Source organism: Mobula birostris, chromosome 4, assembly GCF_030028105.1.
Source record: "Mobula birostris isolate sMobBir1 chromosome 4, sMobBir1.hap1, whole genome shotgun sequence".
Classification (NCBI taxonomy): domain Eukaryota; kingdom Metazoa; phylum Chordata; class Chondrichthyes; order Myliobatiformes; family Myliobatidae; genus Mobula; species Mobula birostris.
The window spans coordinates 157238053-157256022 of record NC_092373.1 but is presented as its reverse complement, the minus strand read 5'-3'; the positions used below and the strand labels follow the sequence as shown (position 1 = coordinate 157256022).

Genomic DNA, 17970 nt, shown 5'->3' with positions numbered 1-17970 from the left:
TTTACACCTTTAACCCTCATTGAGGACTTGCATATTCTCCGGACTTGCCCTTCCTGATGTCCACAGTCAAAATGTTATGGGTAAGGTTTGATGTGACAGAATGACCTGAAAAGCTTTTGTAATCAATTCTTTATTGCCTGTAATGTTAAACACCAAATTGATCAGCTTATTAAATTCTAACTTTAAGTCTGAACTTTCTATTAAAGATGGTTACTTTTAACTGTTTAAATATTTGTCGTAAATTGATTTTCTCATCTTTTACAACATCTATTAATATTTATTGAGTTTGTAGCAGGCTTCGTTAACCATGTAATCCATTGGGTCAAGTAAATTATGAATTAGTACCCAGATGTTGGATCTAATGGACCTAACTATCATTTGAAAGCGAGGCATGCATTTGCACACAACACTGAACAAAGATTTCAACCATATGAATAATTTCACAGTCAATTACCCTGGTTTGTTTGAAGCATAGAAAGGTTAGCAGCAACAAAAAATTGCACATTTGTATTATCAACAATCATTTGATGTTCTTTGTACTACCTTGAAATGTCCTTCTCAATTCAGTTTTAATGGAATTCTCTAAGTATTGTAATTATGTCTTGCTCTGTTAGGGGATTGGTTAATCATATTAAGAATAACATTTTCAGAGCATCACACATAAAAGTTGCTGGTGAACGCAGCAGGCCAGGCAGCATCTCTAGGAAGAGGTACAGTCGATGTTTCGGGCCAAGACCCTTCGTCAGGACTAACTGAAAGAAGAGCTAGTAAGAGATTTGAAAGTGGGAGGGGGAGGGGGGAGATCTAAAACGATAGGACAAGACAGGAGGGGGAGGGATGGAGCCAAGAGCTGGACAGGTGATTGGTAAAAGGGATATGAGCGGATCATGGGACAGGAGGCCCAGGGAGAAGGAAAAGGGGTGGGGGGGGAACCTGGAGGTTGGGCAAGGGGTATAGTGAGGGGGACAGAGGGAGAAAAAGGAGAGAGAGAAAAAAGAATGTGTGTATATAAATAAGTAATGGATGGGGTACAAGGGTTGGGTGGGGCATTGCTTGAAATTCCAGCATCTGCAGATTTCCTCGTGTTTGCATTTTCAGTGCATTATGTTATTGAGGTGAAAAATAAACTGTTGCTGAAGGGTCCAATGTGGTGTGCTCATTCTGTACCTGGAGTATAATATTTGCCATTATGTTTATGGTGTCCTCTGGTGAACAAGTTGTTTGCCTCCAAATGGCTTTGGGCCCATCGTCAATGTATATTGGGAGATTAACAACTGGTAAATTATTAGTTTATTTTAATAGAAGTAATTTATTATTACATTCTCCATTGTAACCAGTTCTTGACTGAATGCAACATTGAAAAAGGGATTATGTGATGAAATATGATTAGCTCCATTTTCCTCACACTTTTCTGCTCATTATTGACTTTGATTAATAGATGTTCAGTTTAGCAATCTGTCATTTCAGTAACATACAGTAAAGGGTAAATTTCAAAGCATAATTTCTCTACTTAAGATTAGGAGCCTGAAATCAAATGCAACTGCATGTGATTTGCTTAAAAATAATACTGTCCCAATTCTTCTTTTGCAGGTTACAGTTCTCATTCTCTTTGCATTGGCATTTCTCACATGCATAGTGTTCCTGGTAGTTTACAAAGCTTACAAATATGAGCACAGCTGCCCAGATGGATTTGTCTTCAAGGTGAGAATTTTTCTTAGACTTAACGATAATGTGAGACTGTTCCTAATATAAAAAAAACACATTAATGAGATTAATCCAAATTTCAATGCAAGTACATGTCAAGGTGCTGAAGCAGGGACCCAATCGCAGACCAAGTACTGTGCGCACCGTGATATTTACTGAGTAGCAAATGCAGCGGGGCAACGAAGTCAGTGTCAAAATTCAGGCAGAGATCAAAAATTCCAGAGAAATCAAAAACCAGAATCGGGAAACAGGCAGAGTTGATATTCGGACGGACAGAGTTCAGATACGAATGCTCGAAAGGCTCAGGAAAACTCACTGGCACAATCTGGCAACAAACAGGTGAAAACACAGGACTGAAATACACTGAGCAATAAACAGAGAGGCAGATGATAGGTGGAGCACAATAAGACAGAAGTGGCAGCAAAACAGGTAATAATGAAAAATAGGTGAGAGGCAGAGTACTCTGTAATACAGGGTCCAAAGTAGAGCAGGAGCACGTGGGGCATGAAAACAAAGAAGAGCACATGGCAATACAAAACCACAGTCTGATGGCTAGGGGGAAAACACCCAAAAAAACATTAACTGGAGGTATTGACAGCACGTTCCTAGATATAAAGTCTGTGTCTCTTGTAGTTGCCGAACATCCAGCTCAGTGGTCCAACACTTTATAATTTTTTAAAAATGTCTATAGATTTTTTTGCCTTGTCCCAACTCTGAACATCAAATTCCATTTATTCTGGCCCTTGTATGTTCTTTACCTATCGTAACTTCAGCTTTCTAGACCAGAGGCTTTGAAAGTCCTTTCAAGTTCTTGACCACTCCCTTTCTTTTTAATGATTTCCTTTTAACATTGACCTCCTTTAATTCCTTAGAAATTTTTCTCGAAATACGTGCCTGTGAAGCATTATAATCATTTACTGTGTGTTTACTATGAATAAAACATCTTTAATATAGTATTTATTGTTAAATATATTTTGCTATGTTAAGAATAGCTCACCAATTCTGTCATTAAACTATTAACTGCAAGTTGGGATATGGTTCCAAGGGTGCCAGATTTCTACCAGTGGTTTGCCTAAGGGGTTGTACCAGTTGGCGCAATAATAATAGCCACAGTCGAAGTGAATCCAGCCTGAACCATATCTCATCTTTCCCCATAAATTTGTAAATATGTATTAGAAAACTGCATATAAGACTACAGTAAGGACTATAAATCTGATTGTTCCTTAATTCAGGAATGGTGAAATATCTTCCACTGTTCCAGATGTTAATATTAGCAGTCAGTCCTCTTTCATATGTTCTTGGCTTGGACATTTTGACAGTGAATGTGGTGTGGAAAGTCTGCAGGTTGCTTTTGGTAATCACCATATTTGCAGGTTTTACTATACTGAGCAGAAATACAGCTTCTATTTCAGACAGGCATTTTCATTGACCTTTCTTACTACTGTTCAACTGTTCAAAATGCCAGGGATAGAAGAGCTTGCTTTGTCAACCCCCTGACAGCCCAGAACACTTCATACTCTGCCTATCATTGAAGTGCAATCACTGCTTCATAGAAAGTACTGTTGCATTTCATAAAATAGGAATACAAATTAACTGAGAATCAAATAAACTGTAGATGCCAGAAATCTACGATATATTAAAAAAAACAAAGAACTGGAAGGAAGCACTCAGCATATCAAATAGAGGCTGTGGAAAGAGAAATAGTGTTAGCGTTAAAATTATCTGAGCCTATGTATCAGAAATAACTGATTAATTTGACTGCTAGTGTTAATTGATAAAGAAGTATTCACCAGTACACTTCACTTTAAAAATGCTGTGGGATCTTGTATCCATTTGGATAGACAGATGGGTTTAAAATGTTAACTAGATGTCTTTCTTTATACTTCACTCATTATATTTTACTCCTGTTTCGATGCATGCTGACTTGTGTTGGTCCATCGGTAATGAAAATAGTATTTAAAATTATTTTCAATTGAGTTGCTGTATGATTGGTCTAACCTGCTGATTATGGCAATGTGGCTTCTTTTCTATTCATTTGAAATGGGTTTTTTAGGTACAATCAATATGGGGAATAGATGATCTAGTTGTTAAATGGTCACCATCTAATTTTTAATTTAATAACTGCAAATGTACAGATAGGAAAATTGACTTTTAAATGGAACCATAGGCATCTCCTTCCAAGGGGTATTGCACTTTAACTAACTTTGATGTCAGTTTGATGGACCATCTGTATCCTAGTGAAATGCTATGCTTAGCTACTTGCCTGGTGAATAGCAGCTGCTGCCAGTTTTTAAAAGTAAGTTTTAGTTCAGCTTGCTGGGTAGGATAAACATCACTGCTGAGAAGATATGACACTGTCTATTTGTTTCGACAAATTACACAGGGATTGTGTAGCACGATTGGGCTTAATCTCCTGGCAGGTATCACGCCACAAATTAAAGCTGCTGGTTATATTCCTTTACTGCACACCATCCATCTCATTTGTCTGTCTCCAAAACCATTTGGTATTGTAACTAAGAATTAACAGTTGTACTGGTACGAGTTAAAATATACATCATGGACCAGATTATCCTTGATTGATCAGATGGAAGTTACAAGAGCATTCTTGTGCCGCCATTGACTGCATACCAACGGGAATGTGTATTAATTAATTTAACCAGACGTGCAACAATAGCCAAATTATGCAGATATAATTGGTGCAATAATCTATTGAAACTCTGGAGCCTATAAGGGTGATAACCATCAATGTCAAGATTCAAGTGGGTTAACAGAGAACTAGTTACAAAATACATACATAACAGAGATAAACCATTTTGATCAGTAGGACATTGTGGTTTATGTTCCCTGTGGTTCTTTCCCTCTTACTTATGTGCTCACCTATTATTCATCTTCATTACTCCCAAATGTACAGTGCCTACAAAAAGTATTCAAATCCCTTGGAAGTTTTCATGTTTTATTGTTTTACTACATTGAACCACAGTGGATATAATTTGGCTTTTATTGACACTGATCAACAGAAAAAGACTCTTTTGTGTCAAAGTGAAAACAGATCTCTACAAAGTGATCTAAATGAATTACAAATATAAAGCACAAAATAATTAATTGCACAAGTATTCACCCTCTTCAAGTTAGTATTTAGTAGATGCACCTTTGGCAGCAACTACAGCCTTGAGTTTGTGTGGATAAGTCTCTTATCAGCTTTGCACACCTGAACACTGCAATTTTTCCCCTTTCTTCTTTACAAAACTGCTCAAGCTCTGTCAGATTGCATGGGAATCATGAGTGAACAACCCTTTTCAAGTCCAGCCACCAATTCTCAATTGAATTGAGGTCTGTACTCTGAATTCGTCACTCCAGACATTAACTTTGTTGCCTTTTTAGCCATTACTGTGTAGCTTTAGCTTTACGCTTGGGGTCATTGTCTGGCTGGAAAACAAATCTTCTCCTAAGTCACTGTTGTCTTGCAGACTGCATCAGGTTTTCCTCCAGTATTTCCCTGTATTTTGCTGCATTTCATTTTACTGTCTAATCTTCATAAGCCTTTCAGGGCCTGATGCAGTGAAGCATCCCCACAGCATGCTGCAACCACCACCATGCTTCACGGTAGGGATGGTGTATTTTTGATGGTGTGCAATGTTTGGCAAATGCCAAACATAGCATTTAGTCTGGCCAAAAAGCTCAATATTAGTTTCATAAGACCATAGAACCTTCTTCCAGCTGACTTCAGAGTCTCCCACATGCATTCTGGCAAACTCTAGCCGAGATTTCGTGCAAGTTTTTTTTCATGAGTGGCAAAGGAAAAGCAAAAAGAAAAAGTATGTGCAGTCTCTCCCATCTCAGCCACTGAGGCTTGTAACTCCTCCAGAATTTTCATGGGTCTCTTGGTGGCCTCCCTCACTAGTCCCCTTCTTGCACGGTCACTCAGTTTATGAGGACGGCCTGCTCTAGGCAGATTTACAGTTGTGCCATATTCTTTCCATTTCCTGATTGACTTAACTGTACTTCAAGGATTATTCAGTGACTTAGAAATTTTCTATTATCCATCTGCTGACTTTTGCTTTTCAATAACCTTTTCGCGGAGTTGCTTGGAGTATTCTTTCGTCTTCATGGTGTAGTTTTTGCCAGCATACTGATTCACCAGCAGTTGGACCTTCCAGATACAGGTGTATTTTTACTACAATCAATTGAAACACCTTGACTGTCCACGGTGATCTCTGTTTAATTAATTATGTGACTTTTAAGCCAATTGGCTGCACCAGTGATGATTTGGTGTGTCATGTTAAAGGGTTTGAATATTTATGCAATCAAATATTTTGTATTTTATATTTGTAATTAATTTAGATCAGTTTGTAGAGATCTGTTTTCACTTTGACACGAGAGTCTTTTTCTGTTGATCAGTGGCAAAAAAAAACCAAATTAAATCCACTGTGATTCAATATTGTAAAATAATAAAACATGAAAACTTCCAAGGGGGTGGGTGAATACTTTTTATAGGCACTGTAGCTGCTTCTACTTAGTACCACCATCTGAGTACAGCTTAGCAACACATTTTCTATTGTATTATTTATTAGCATATGTTTATGGCTTTCCCCAGGTCCATCAGGGCCTCCCAGTCTCTTCTCAATCCCACAACCAGTCTGACTTTTCCTGACAATGCAGAAACTGGAACCAAAAGAAGATTTGAAGTTTTGTGTTCCGTTCTGATCAGTGTGTAACAGGAAGCATGTACAGACTTTGGAGAAGGTGCAGAAGTAGTTCACTGGTTTTTTGCCTGGATCTGAGTGTATTAGCTATGAGGTGAAATTGATCGAGCCTGGATTGTTTACTCTGGAGGAAGCACAACCTGATAAATGTATATAAAATTATGAGAAGTAGAGATGGGGTAGATTCTCAATCTTTTTCCTAGGGTGGAAATGTCAAATACTAAGAATATAGTTTTAAGAAGAGAGGGGGAAGAGTTCACAGGAGATTTAGGAGGCAAGTTTTTTTATACACATAGAGTGGTTAAGAGCCAGGAATGTGCCACCTAGGGAAGTGCTGGAAGTAAATATGATCACATTGTTTAATAAGTATTGAGACAGGCACTTGAACTGGCAAGGAATGGAAGGATGTTGACCATTTGCAGCCAGATGAGGTTAGCTAGGATTGGCATAATTTTCAGTATGGACATAATGGGTTGAAGGGTCTATTCCTGTGCATTACTCTTCTAAACCTTTACATTGCTAATATATCCAGTTGTATTAAAAAGAGCTACCCACTTTAAGTATCTTTCAGCACTTGATCCACATCCCTCCAGGTCATGGTTTTCAAGTATACTTTAAGCCACTTTTTAGACATATGCTGTGTGGGCATGTGGCCAAGTGGTTAAGGCATTGGACTAGCGACCTGAAGGTCGTGAGTTCGAGCCACAGCTGAGGGAACATGTTGTGTCCTTGAGCAAGGCACTTAATCACACATAGCTCTGTGACGACGCTGGTGCCAAGCTGTATGGGTCCTAATGCCCTTCCCTTGGACAACATTGGTGTCGTGGAGAGGGGAGACTTGCAGCATGGGCAACTGCTGGTCTTCCATACAACCTTGCCCGGGCCTGTGCCCTGGAGAGTGAAGACTTCTAGGTGCAGGTCCATGGTCTCGCAAGACTAACGGATGCCTTTATTTTAGACATATGCTGTGCTACCATTCGATAATTTCAAATCCCTACCAGCCCCTGGCTTGAAAGTATTTTAATTTCCCCTCTTTGCCTCTTGATTTTCAATACCTCATGTAAAGGAAATAGGTCCTTCTTCAACGCATTAATTTTCCAGCCCAGGTGAATCCCTGCAGATACAAGAGACTGCAGATAATGGGATCTGGAGTGAAAAAACTAAACAGCTGAAGGAACTTTGTGGCTCAGGCACTATTTGTGGAAGCAATAGATTACTGACATTTCAGGTTGAGACCCTGTGTCAGGATTCCTATACATACTCTTCAGTTCAATCACATCATTGAACTTGTCACAGAGATATTCAGCAAGGAAACAGGCCCTTGGGCTCAAACCATGCTGACTGCATTCACCAGTTAGCTAGTCCCACCTGGCTCGTAGCCCTCTAAACTTCTCCTTTCCATGTACTTATCTAGATGGCTTTTAACTGTTGTTAATGTGCCTGTTTCAACCACTATTTCTGGCAGCTCATTCCAAAGACACACCACCCTTTGTGTGAACACCTGCCCGATATCCTATTTAAATCTCTCACCTCTGATCTTAAATCTATGCCCTCTTGTTTTAGAACTCCTCTGGGGAAGAGAACTATGTGCTTTTACCCTGTGTAAGCCCCCTCATAATCTTATACACCTCTGTCAGATCACCCTTCAATGTGCTACGTTCCAGGAAATAAAGGTCTAATCAACGCAACCTCCCCTTGTAATTCAGATTTTTGTATTTCAATGTGATCCGTCTTGCTGGCAATCTGCCTATTTGTTGATCTTCAACACATTTATCTATGTGACATGACAGGAGATGCAAGTCCTATTTGAGCCACAGAACATATTGAGTAGTTTGCCTGAAGGTGAAAGACCAAAAGTTCATACTTTGTACAAATAGCAGTTACTGTTTCTGCCATAAAAGGCATTTTGTATTATTCCATGTCTGTATAGAAACTGACGCCGGTTGTTGGTGAATATCAACTATACCCTGGGGATATTGTAGACTGTCCATCTAGAACTCATTTTAAAGTGTGTTTTCATGTCTGAAATGTAGGTTGAATCATTTGCATTTGGAAGCATGATACAAGGGAATAAAATCCTAGTTGTTTGCTCACAATGTTAGCTTGGTTAATTTGTTGGCAAGGAAGAATTTCAATAGCCAAGGGACTAATGCTTGTTTTAGCTATCCACTGAGGACAAAATATAGTAGCATTAAATTTTTTATTGATGGCTTTGAGTCTTACTCACAATTATCTTTCTTACCAAAATGAAATTTCACTGCCTCAGTAAACTTAATAGAAAATATTCTCCTTTTCATTAGCGTAATGCACTATTAAAAGTGCAACAAGCCATTGAGTTGCCAATAAAACCATCTCATCTGTATTAGCATTTTGGATGACTCAGCACAATTAGCAGGCTTCGTTAAAAATCGTAACCTACGTTAAAGTCAGTTGATGTAAAAAAATCTCAAATATCTGCAAGTCTCAGCAATAAAACATCCAACTGCAAAACACAAGCAAGTGAAAGGAAATAGTAGTCATATAGAGTCATTACTGGCTTTAGAGATTTGCTGCAGACTTCACCTGTTTTTGGATTGTTGTTTCAATTTGATAAATTTGAACTCAGTTTAGTGTCTTTATTTGACTATATTTAATTTATCCATTTTATTTATTGTGTGATCCGATTGTAATATTGAGATATCATTGGCATACAGTTAATTTGACATATGGACATAAACCATGCACTGGAAGGCATCAGTAGAGTCAATATTTATTTAGAGGATTGTGACTGAGGTGGGCTGGAGCATGGACAATGATGTCAGTTGGGGCCTGTGGGATTGGAGGGGTGTGGACCAGGGTGAACATGAGGACGTCTGAATACTATGTTAGGCAAGGGGAGGGGGGAAGTTCACTGCTAAAGGGGCTTACTAGAGTTGGATCACACTTAGATAGTCACCAGTGAGTCTATAACATTATGTTCAGATGGATGTTTTAATAATGTGGGCAGCACAGTACTGTACCTGTTAGCGTAATGCTATTACAGTGCCAGTGATGGGAGTTCAATTTCAGCCACTGTCTGTAAGAAGCTTGTATGTTCTCTCTGTGACCATGTGGATTTCATCTGGGTGCTCTGGATTTCTCCCACACTTCATGGACATATAGGTTAGGTTAGTAAGTTGTGGGCATGCGATGTTATGCTGGAAGCTTGACAATACTAGGGAGCTGCCCCAGCACATATTTATACTGTGTTGGTCATTGACACAAATGACACATTTCACTGTATATTTCGATGTACATGTGCCAAATAAAGCTAATATCTTACCATCTGTCACATCTCCATTAAGGTTCCTGCTTGCATGGAGCTAATCCACAAGATAAATTAAGAGTTTTCAAACTATGTCACATCCATTGCAGAGCCAAGTTCATCTCAACCTTAGCTAATGAACTGTAATAAACAAATGCTCTTGCTTAGTGTCTGTAAAGAAACCAAACCCTAGTTAATCATGGATTTGTTCACCAAAGGGCACTTAAGAAAGGACCTTTTCAGAACCAAGATCCTTAACTTGTCCCCATTGCACATCATCATCATCAGGTGCCATGCCCAGTTTGAGCTTTGACTGCCATGGCCCACACACTCCTGTTTCGGGTCAAGTGTGTTGCCTCCCAGGTGCCAGGGTATGGGATGACTCGGATCAGGTCCAGAATATTCTGAAGGGAGAGTATGAGCAGCCAGTTGTCTTGGTACATGTTGGTACCAATGACATAGATAGGAGAAGGGAGGAGGTCCTGAAGAGAGATTTCCAGGAGTTAGGAAGGAACCTGAGAAGCAGGACCTCCAGGGTAGTAATCTCGGGATTGCTACCTGTGCCACGTGCTAGCGAGGGCAAGAATAGTAGGATCAGGCAGATGAATGTGTGGCTGAGAGACTGGTGCAGGGGGCAGGGCTTCAGAATCTTGGATCATTGGGATCTCTTTTGGGGGAAGTATGACCTGTTCAAAATGGACGGGTTACACCTGAACCCGAAGGGGACCAATATCCTGGCCGGAAGGTTTAATAGAGCTGTTAGAGAGGGTTTAAACTAATTTGGCAGGGGGATGGGTACCGGAGTGATAGAGCGGAGGAAGGGGAAAACAGAAGTAAAGCTAAGATAGTGAGCAGTAAAGATGTCAGGAAAGACAAGCAGGTGATGGGGCAAATTTGCAGCCATTGGGATGAGTTGCAGTGCAATCAAAGCAAAAAGTACCAAATACAGGTCTTAAGGTGTTATACTTAAATGCACGCAGCATAAGGAATAAGGTGGATGATCTTGTCGTACAGCTACAGATTGGCAGGTTGATATTGTGGCCATCACTGAGATGTGGCTAAAGGATGCATGTCTCTGGGAGCTGAACGTCCAAGGATACACGGCGTATTGGAAGGATAGGCAGGTAGGCAGAGGGGGAGGTGTGGCTTTATTGGTAAGAAATGATATTAAATCATTAGAAAGAGGTGACATAGGATTGGAAGGTGCAGAATCTTTAAGGGTCGAGCTAAGAAATCGCAGGGGTAAAAGGACCCTGATGGCAGTTATATACAGGCCTCCAAACAGCTGCAGGGATGTGGACTACAAATTACAACAGGAGATAGAAAAGGCTTGTCAGAAGGGCAGTGTTATGATAATTGTGAGGGATTTTAACATGCGAGTGGATTGGGAAAATCAGGTCGGCACTGGACCTCAAGAGAGAAAATTTGTAGAATGTCTGTGAGATTGCTTTTTAGAACTGCTTGTTATTGAGCCCACTAGGGGATCGGCGTACTGGATTGGGTATTGTGTAATGAACCGGAGGTGATTAGAGAGATTGAGGTGAAGGAACCCTTAGGAGGCAGTGATCGTAACATGATTGAGTTCACTGTGAAATTTGAAAAAGAGAAGCCGAAATCCGATGTGTCGGTATTTCAGTGGAGTAAAGGAAATTACAGTGGCATGAGAGAGGAAGTGGCCAAAGTTGACTGGAAGGGGATACTGGCGGGAAGGACGGCAGAGCAGCAGTGGCTGGAGTTTATGTGAGAAGTCAGGAAGGTGCAAGACAGATATATTCCAAAAAAGAAGACATTTTTGAATGGAAAAAGGATGCAACTGTGGCTGACAAGAGAAATTAAAGCCAAAATTAAAGCAAAGAAGAGGGCATACCAGGAAACAAAAATTAGTGGGAAGACAGAGGATTGGGAAGCTTTTAAAAGCTTACAAAAGGAAACTAAGAAGGTCATTAAGAGGGAAAAGATGAACTATGAAAGGAAGCTAGCAAATAATATCAAAGAGGATACTAAAAGCTTTTTCAAGTATATAAAGAGTAAAAGACAGGTGAGAGTAGATATAGGACCGATAGAAAATGATACTGGAGAAATTGTAATGGGAGATAAGGAGATGGCAGAGGAACTGAACGAGTATTTTGCATCAGTCTTCACTGAGGAAGACATCAGCAGTACACCAGACACTCAAGGGTGGCAGGGAAGAGAAGTGTGCGCAGTCACAATTACGACAGAGAAAGTACTCAGGAAGCTGAATAGTCTAAAGGTAGATAAATCTCCTGGACCAGATGGAATGCACCCGCGTGTTCTGAAGGAAGTAGCTGTGGAGATTGTGGAAGCATTAGCAATGATCTTTCGAAAGTCGATAGATTCTTGCATGGTTCCCGAGGACTGGAAGGTTGCAAACGTCATTCCACTATTTAAGAAGGGGGTGGGGAAGCAAAAAGGAAATTATAGACCTGTTAGCTTGACATTGGTGGTTGGGAAGTTGTTGGAGTTGACTGTCAAGGATGAGGCTATGGAGTACCTGGAGGCATATGACAAGATAGGCAGAACTCAGCATGGTTTCCTTAAAGGAAAATCCTGCCTGACAAATCTATTACAATTTCTTGAGGAAATTCCAAGTAGGCTAGACAAGGGAGGTGCAGTTGATGTTGTATATTTGGATTTTCAGAAGGCCTTTGACAGGGTGCCACACATGAGGCTGCTTAACAAGATAAGAACCTATGGAATTATGGGAAAGTTACATACGTGGATAGAGCGTTGGCTGATTGGCAGGAAACAGAGAGTGGGAATAAAGGGATCCTATTCTGTTTGGCTGCCTATTACCAGTGGTGTTCCACAGGGGTCCATATTGGGGCTGCTTCGTTTTACGTTGCACATCAACGATTTGGATTATGGAATAGATGGCTTTGTGCCTAAGTTTGCTGATGATACAAAGATAGGTGGAGGGGCTGGTAGTGCTAAGAAAACAGAGAGTCTGCAGAGAGACTTAGATAGATTGGAAGAATGGGCAAAGAAGTGGCAAATGAAATACAATGTTGGAAAGTGTATGGTTATGCACTTTGGCAGAAGAAGTAAACGGCAGACTATTATTTAAATGGGGGGAGAATTCAAAGTTCTGAGATGCAATGGGACTTGGGAGTCCTCTTGCAGGATACCCTTAAGGTTAACCTCCAGGTTGAGTTGGTGGTGAAGAAGGCGAATGCAATGTTGGCATTCATTTCTAGAGGAATAGAGTATAGGAGCAGGGATGTGATGTTGAGGCTCTATAAGGCGCTGGTAAGACCTCACTTGGAGTACTGTGGGCAGTTTTGGGTTCCTTGTTTAAGAAAGAATGTGCTGATGTTGGAAAGGGTACAGAGAAGATTCACTAGAATGATTCCAGGAATGAGAGGGTTAATATATGAGGAGTGTTTGTCCACTCTTGGACTGTATTCCTTGGAGTTTAGAAGAATGAGGGGGGACCTCATAGAAACATTTTGAATGATGAAAGGCATGGACAGAGTGGATGTGGCAAAGTTGTTTCCCACTATGGGGGAGTCTAGTACAAGAGGGCATGAATTAAGGATTGAAGGGCGCCCATTCAGAATAGAGATGCAAAGAAATTTTTTTAGCCAGAGGGTGTTGAATCTATGGAATTTGTTGCCACAGGTGGCGGTGGAGGTCAAATCATTGGGTGTATTTAAGGCAGAGATTGATAGGTATCGGAGTAGCCAGGGTATCAAAGGTTATGGTGAGAAGGTGGGAGAGTGGGACTAAATGGGAGAATGGATCAGCTCATGATAAAATGGTGGAGCAGACTCGATGGGCGGAATGGCTGACTTCTGCTCCTTTGTCTTATGGTCTAAGTGCATCAATGTCACATGGTGTGAGCAGAATTATCTGCAGCTTAATGTGAAAAAGACTAAGGAGCTGGTGGACCTGAGGAGGGCTAAGGCACTGGTGACCCCTGTTTCCATCCAGGGGGTCAGTGTGGACATGGAGGAGGATTACAAATACCTGGGGATATGAATTGACAATAAACTAGACTGGTCAAAGAATACTGAGGCTGTCTGCAAGAAAGGTCAGAGCTGTCTCTATTTCCTGAGGAGACTGAGGTCCTTTAAGATCTGTCAGACGATGCTGAGGATGTTCTACGAGTCTATGGTGGCCAGTGCTATCATGTTTGCTGTTGTGAGCTGGGTCAGGAGGCTGAGGGTAGCAGACACCAACAGAATCAACAAACTCATCCATAAGGCCAGTGATGTTGTGGGGATGGAATTGGACTCTCTCACGGTGCTGTCTGAAAAGAGGATGCTGTCCAAGTTGCATGCCATCTTGGATAATGTCTCCCATCCACTACATAATGTACTAGTTGGGCACAGGAGTACATTCAGCCAGAGACTCATTCCACCGAGATGCAACCCAGAGCGTCATAGGAAGTCATTCCTGCCTGTGGCCATCAAACTTTACAACTCCTCCCTTGGAGGGTCAGACACCCTGAGCCAATAGGCTGGTCCTGGACTTATTTCCTGGCATTTACATATTACTATTTATTTATTTATGGTTTTATTTTGCTTTATTTATACCCTATTCTTGGTTGGTGCAACTGTAACGAAAACCAATTTCCCTCAAGATCAATAAAGTATCACTATGACTAGTCATTGGTATTCATTTCAAGTTCTCTGGCTGCTGTCTCCATCGTCATTTGTCTTTGTCTTCCTCTTGCTTTCTTCCATTCAATCTTTCCCATAATTACTGTGCATTCTAACTCCTTTTTCCTAATCACATGTCCAATGAAGTTACATTGCCTTTTCATGATCTCATACATTATTTCTCTTTTTGGGTTTGCTCTGTTCATGACATCCTCGTTAGATATTTGTTTCGCCCATGATATTCTTTGCATCCTCCTCAAAAACCACATCTCTGCTGCTACAATTCGTTTCCTCATGTTACTAGATATTGTCCAACATTCTGAGCCATATAACATAACTGGATAAATGTAACATTTCAGTACTCTGAGGCAGGTTGCCATGCCTAGTTTAGTATTGGTCAGTATACTCTTCATTCTCGTAAAGGTGGCTTTTGCCATCCCTATTCTTCTTTTGATGTCCATGTCGCACCTGCCTTCTGATGTCACCCAGCTTCCTAAGTAGAAAAAGTTCTGTACTTGTTTTATGTCTTCCCTGTTTATTCTCAGCCTGCAGATAGATACCATCCCTAATAATATCCTGGAAAAGCACAAAACATGTTTCAAAACTTGGGAGCCATTGCTCTGTGAAAGCAATGAAATTCAGAATTGCCTTCAGTATAATTGCAAGGCTTATGAGAGCCTGAGAAGAAATGTTTGAAGATAAAAACTTAGGTCTGGCACACAGACTCGTTGTTTGTGAGGCAGTTTTGATCCTTGCTCTTCTGAACGTTTCTGAGATGTAAATCACTTACTGTAATCAACCCAAATAGGGAAGTACCAGCATTGTTGCCTCTGCAAAATATACTGGTATGTCACCAAAGATGTAAATTTTTACAGATGTATTATGGAGAGCTTTTTGACTGGTTGCTGTACCATCTGGTGAGGAGATGCCAATACATAGGATTGTAAGAGGTTTCGAAGAGCATAGACTCAGCAGCTCTATCATGGGCACATGCCTCCCCACTATTGATGACACATTCCAAAGGAGGTGCCTCAGAAAGGTGGCAACCATCATTATGGATCTTCATTATTTGGGACATGTTGCTTTCTCATTACCCCTATCAGATTTCTGAACAGTGCATGAACGTTAACTCGCTATGCCTCTTTCACACTATTTATTTTTATTGTAAGTAATAGCAATTTGTTATGCCTACATTGTACTGCTGCCACGAAACAACAGATTTCACAACTTACATCAATACCAATAAATCTGATTCTGAAGATAAACAAATGAATATCGGCATCTTCTTCCATCCCTGGCATGGAGGTCCTTATTGAATCAGTGCATCTTCAATGGTATGCATCACTTTTCGCATGAGTAAAAAGAGTGTTCCAGAAAAAAAAATTCCGAGCTCTACCTTGGGAGAATATTATTAGGTGACATAGGAAATTATACCAAGATGATATCAAAGTCTTCATCAAAAGGTGTAGCATTGCCACTGACTTTTGGAAATCCTTTGTCTATGATGGCCAATTTGGGAAGCATTGGTAGCTTGAACTGCATGAGGAGCCTGCAGATACTTGAAGTAAACAGTGGGAGGAGTATACCATCTTCCATATCGGCCACCCATTCTGGTCAAGGGCCTCTTTTTCACTATGTCACGATAGCCTCATCAGCCTCTTCAGAATTGGTGTGCAATCAGTCACCCTCAAGCCCAAGGGATTGCTTAGAGGATTGTGCATTAGCACAAGTTCTCTATCTGAAAGTGGTCCCCAACCACTTGGTCACAAAGCATGTGCTACCGGGCCTCGAGGAAACGATATGATTTGGCAATATGAAACAATATGAGTCAGCTGCACCGTTCCTCATTCCCTGTCACGCATTGTTGAAATAGCCAACCAAATCATTCCAAATAACACATAAAACCTAAAATAACACTAACATATAGTAAAAGCAGGAATGATATGATAAATACACAGCCTATATAAATTAGAAATAATGTATGTACAGTGTAGTTTCACTTAACAAAATTGGGAAGATTAAGCCAAAACCGATTTGTAGAAAAAAAAAATCAGCACGTACACGCATGCGCATGTCATGTAGCATGCGCACACCGGTGCCCGCGCAAAGCTTCATGGTCATGGTAGTCTTTGGGGACCCCTACTCTATGACATATTTTAATAATTATTTCTGATATTTTGAAAATGTATTTTAAAATCACAATTGCTTACAATTTTACAGACCCATATGTGCCTCTTTACACAGTTCTGCCTTGATGGCATTGAAGCAACAGGCAGTTTGTATTTATTCAATCCAGAAGCTGTCTGGAATGAGCTAATCAAAGAAACCGATAGTGCATTATTCAAGTAGATTCACTGCTCCGGGACAAAGCAAGTTTGCTAGAAAAGGCAAGATGATTGCAGCCATAAATATAAAATGGTTACTGCTAAATTCAGTGGGGAATTTAGAAAAAAATACTTTGTATGCTGTTTACACCAACAGCATTTAAGTAGAACTCACTAGGTAAACAAGGGCAAAAGGAACAAAGGAATATCCACAAAGGAGGAAATGAAAAGAGGTGGGAGGAGGTATTTATGGAGTATCAGTGCTAAAAGAGATCAGTTGGAGCTGATTAGACAATGCTCAGGAATGGAAGTAACTACAGAAAGCTGAGACAGCCCAGTCCATCAAAGGCAAAGCCCTGCCTCTCATTGACTACTTTTACAAGTTAAACTTTACCCTACCATGCTTTATAGTAGAAACATACAGTATGTGGTGTCATTGATCTGGCACTGCTGTTACTCTCTCCAGAGAACTGGTATACTTACTAGCAGGATAGGCACAAGAGACTCTGACCCTATCTACTTGGTGGTCACCCATCTACCATTTTGGTGTGTGCACCTCCCTGAAGCAACTACACATGATATTCTATGCCTCCTGAAAGCTCCTCAGTGAGTTCAGGTTCCATCCATTCCATGCAGACCAAGAGGAGCTGCACTTAGACATGCCTCCTGCAAATGTGGTTGTTGGGGACACCAAACTGTTCCCTGAACAGAAGGAGCTGATCTCTCCAGTGACTAACATTACTGCCCCTTTAATAAACTAGTGGACTTGGAGGGAAAGTGATAAGAAAAATCTTACCTTATTCTTACTTTTTGCTCATCAAAGCCTTCTGACCAGCAGCACCACTTTGACTTCAAAGGAGCCCTTCTGAAGGTGGCCACTCTGTTATAAATTGCCTCCCTTTTATTCACTGCTAGAGTAGTCACTATTGAAAGTACAGATTGCTTGCTGGCAATGAACTTTTTTGCATCTCCTGCACTTCTCTTGCTGCTGGGGTGGTTGGTGGTGGTTTGTGTATCGATCTAACAACAGCTGCATTCTTTTCAGGAAGTGGCCACACCTGCTTTAATTATTGCAGTGCAAGAGGCTACTCCTGTCATGGAAAGTAATTAAAAGAATCATCAAAAACCAAGGACTCCGGAAGAAGCAGAATTTCTTTTGACCATCAACATACAGCAAAGATGTAGTTCTGAGTGAATACATCACCCTTATCTAGAAAGAATTCCATAAGGATATCAGCATTGCAGTATGTGTGATTGTTAAAAGAGAAAGCCAATTAAAGCAATTACAGTGGGATTTTTTTGCTGTATGCCAGCGTAAGGACTCTCCTGAACCC

At 40.6% G+C, this 17970-nt stretch overlaps 1 protein-coding gene across 1 annotated transcript in view; it reads left to right on the top strand.

The window, feature by feature from the left end:
- Nucleotides 1–17970, top strand: part of LOC140196054 (neuronal vesicle trafficking-associated protein 1-like) — a 118597-nt gene that overhangs the window by 85457 nt on the left and 15170 nt on the right. Inside the window, exon 4 of the mRNA XM_072254762.1 lies at nt 1591–1701. Within this exon, the coding sequence (XP_072110863.1) occupies nt 1591–1701 (111 nt within the window). The remainder of the gene's footprint in view (nt 1–1590; nt 1702–17970) is intronic.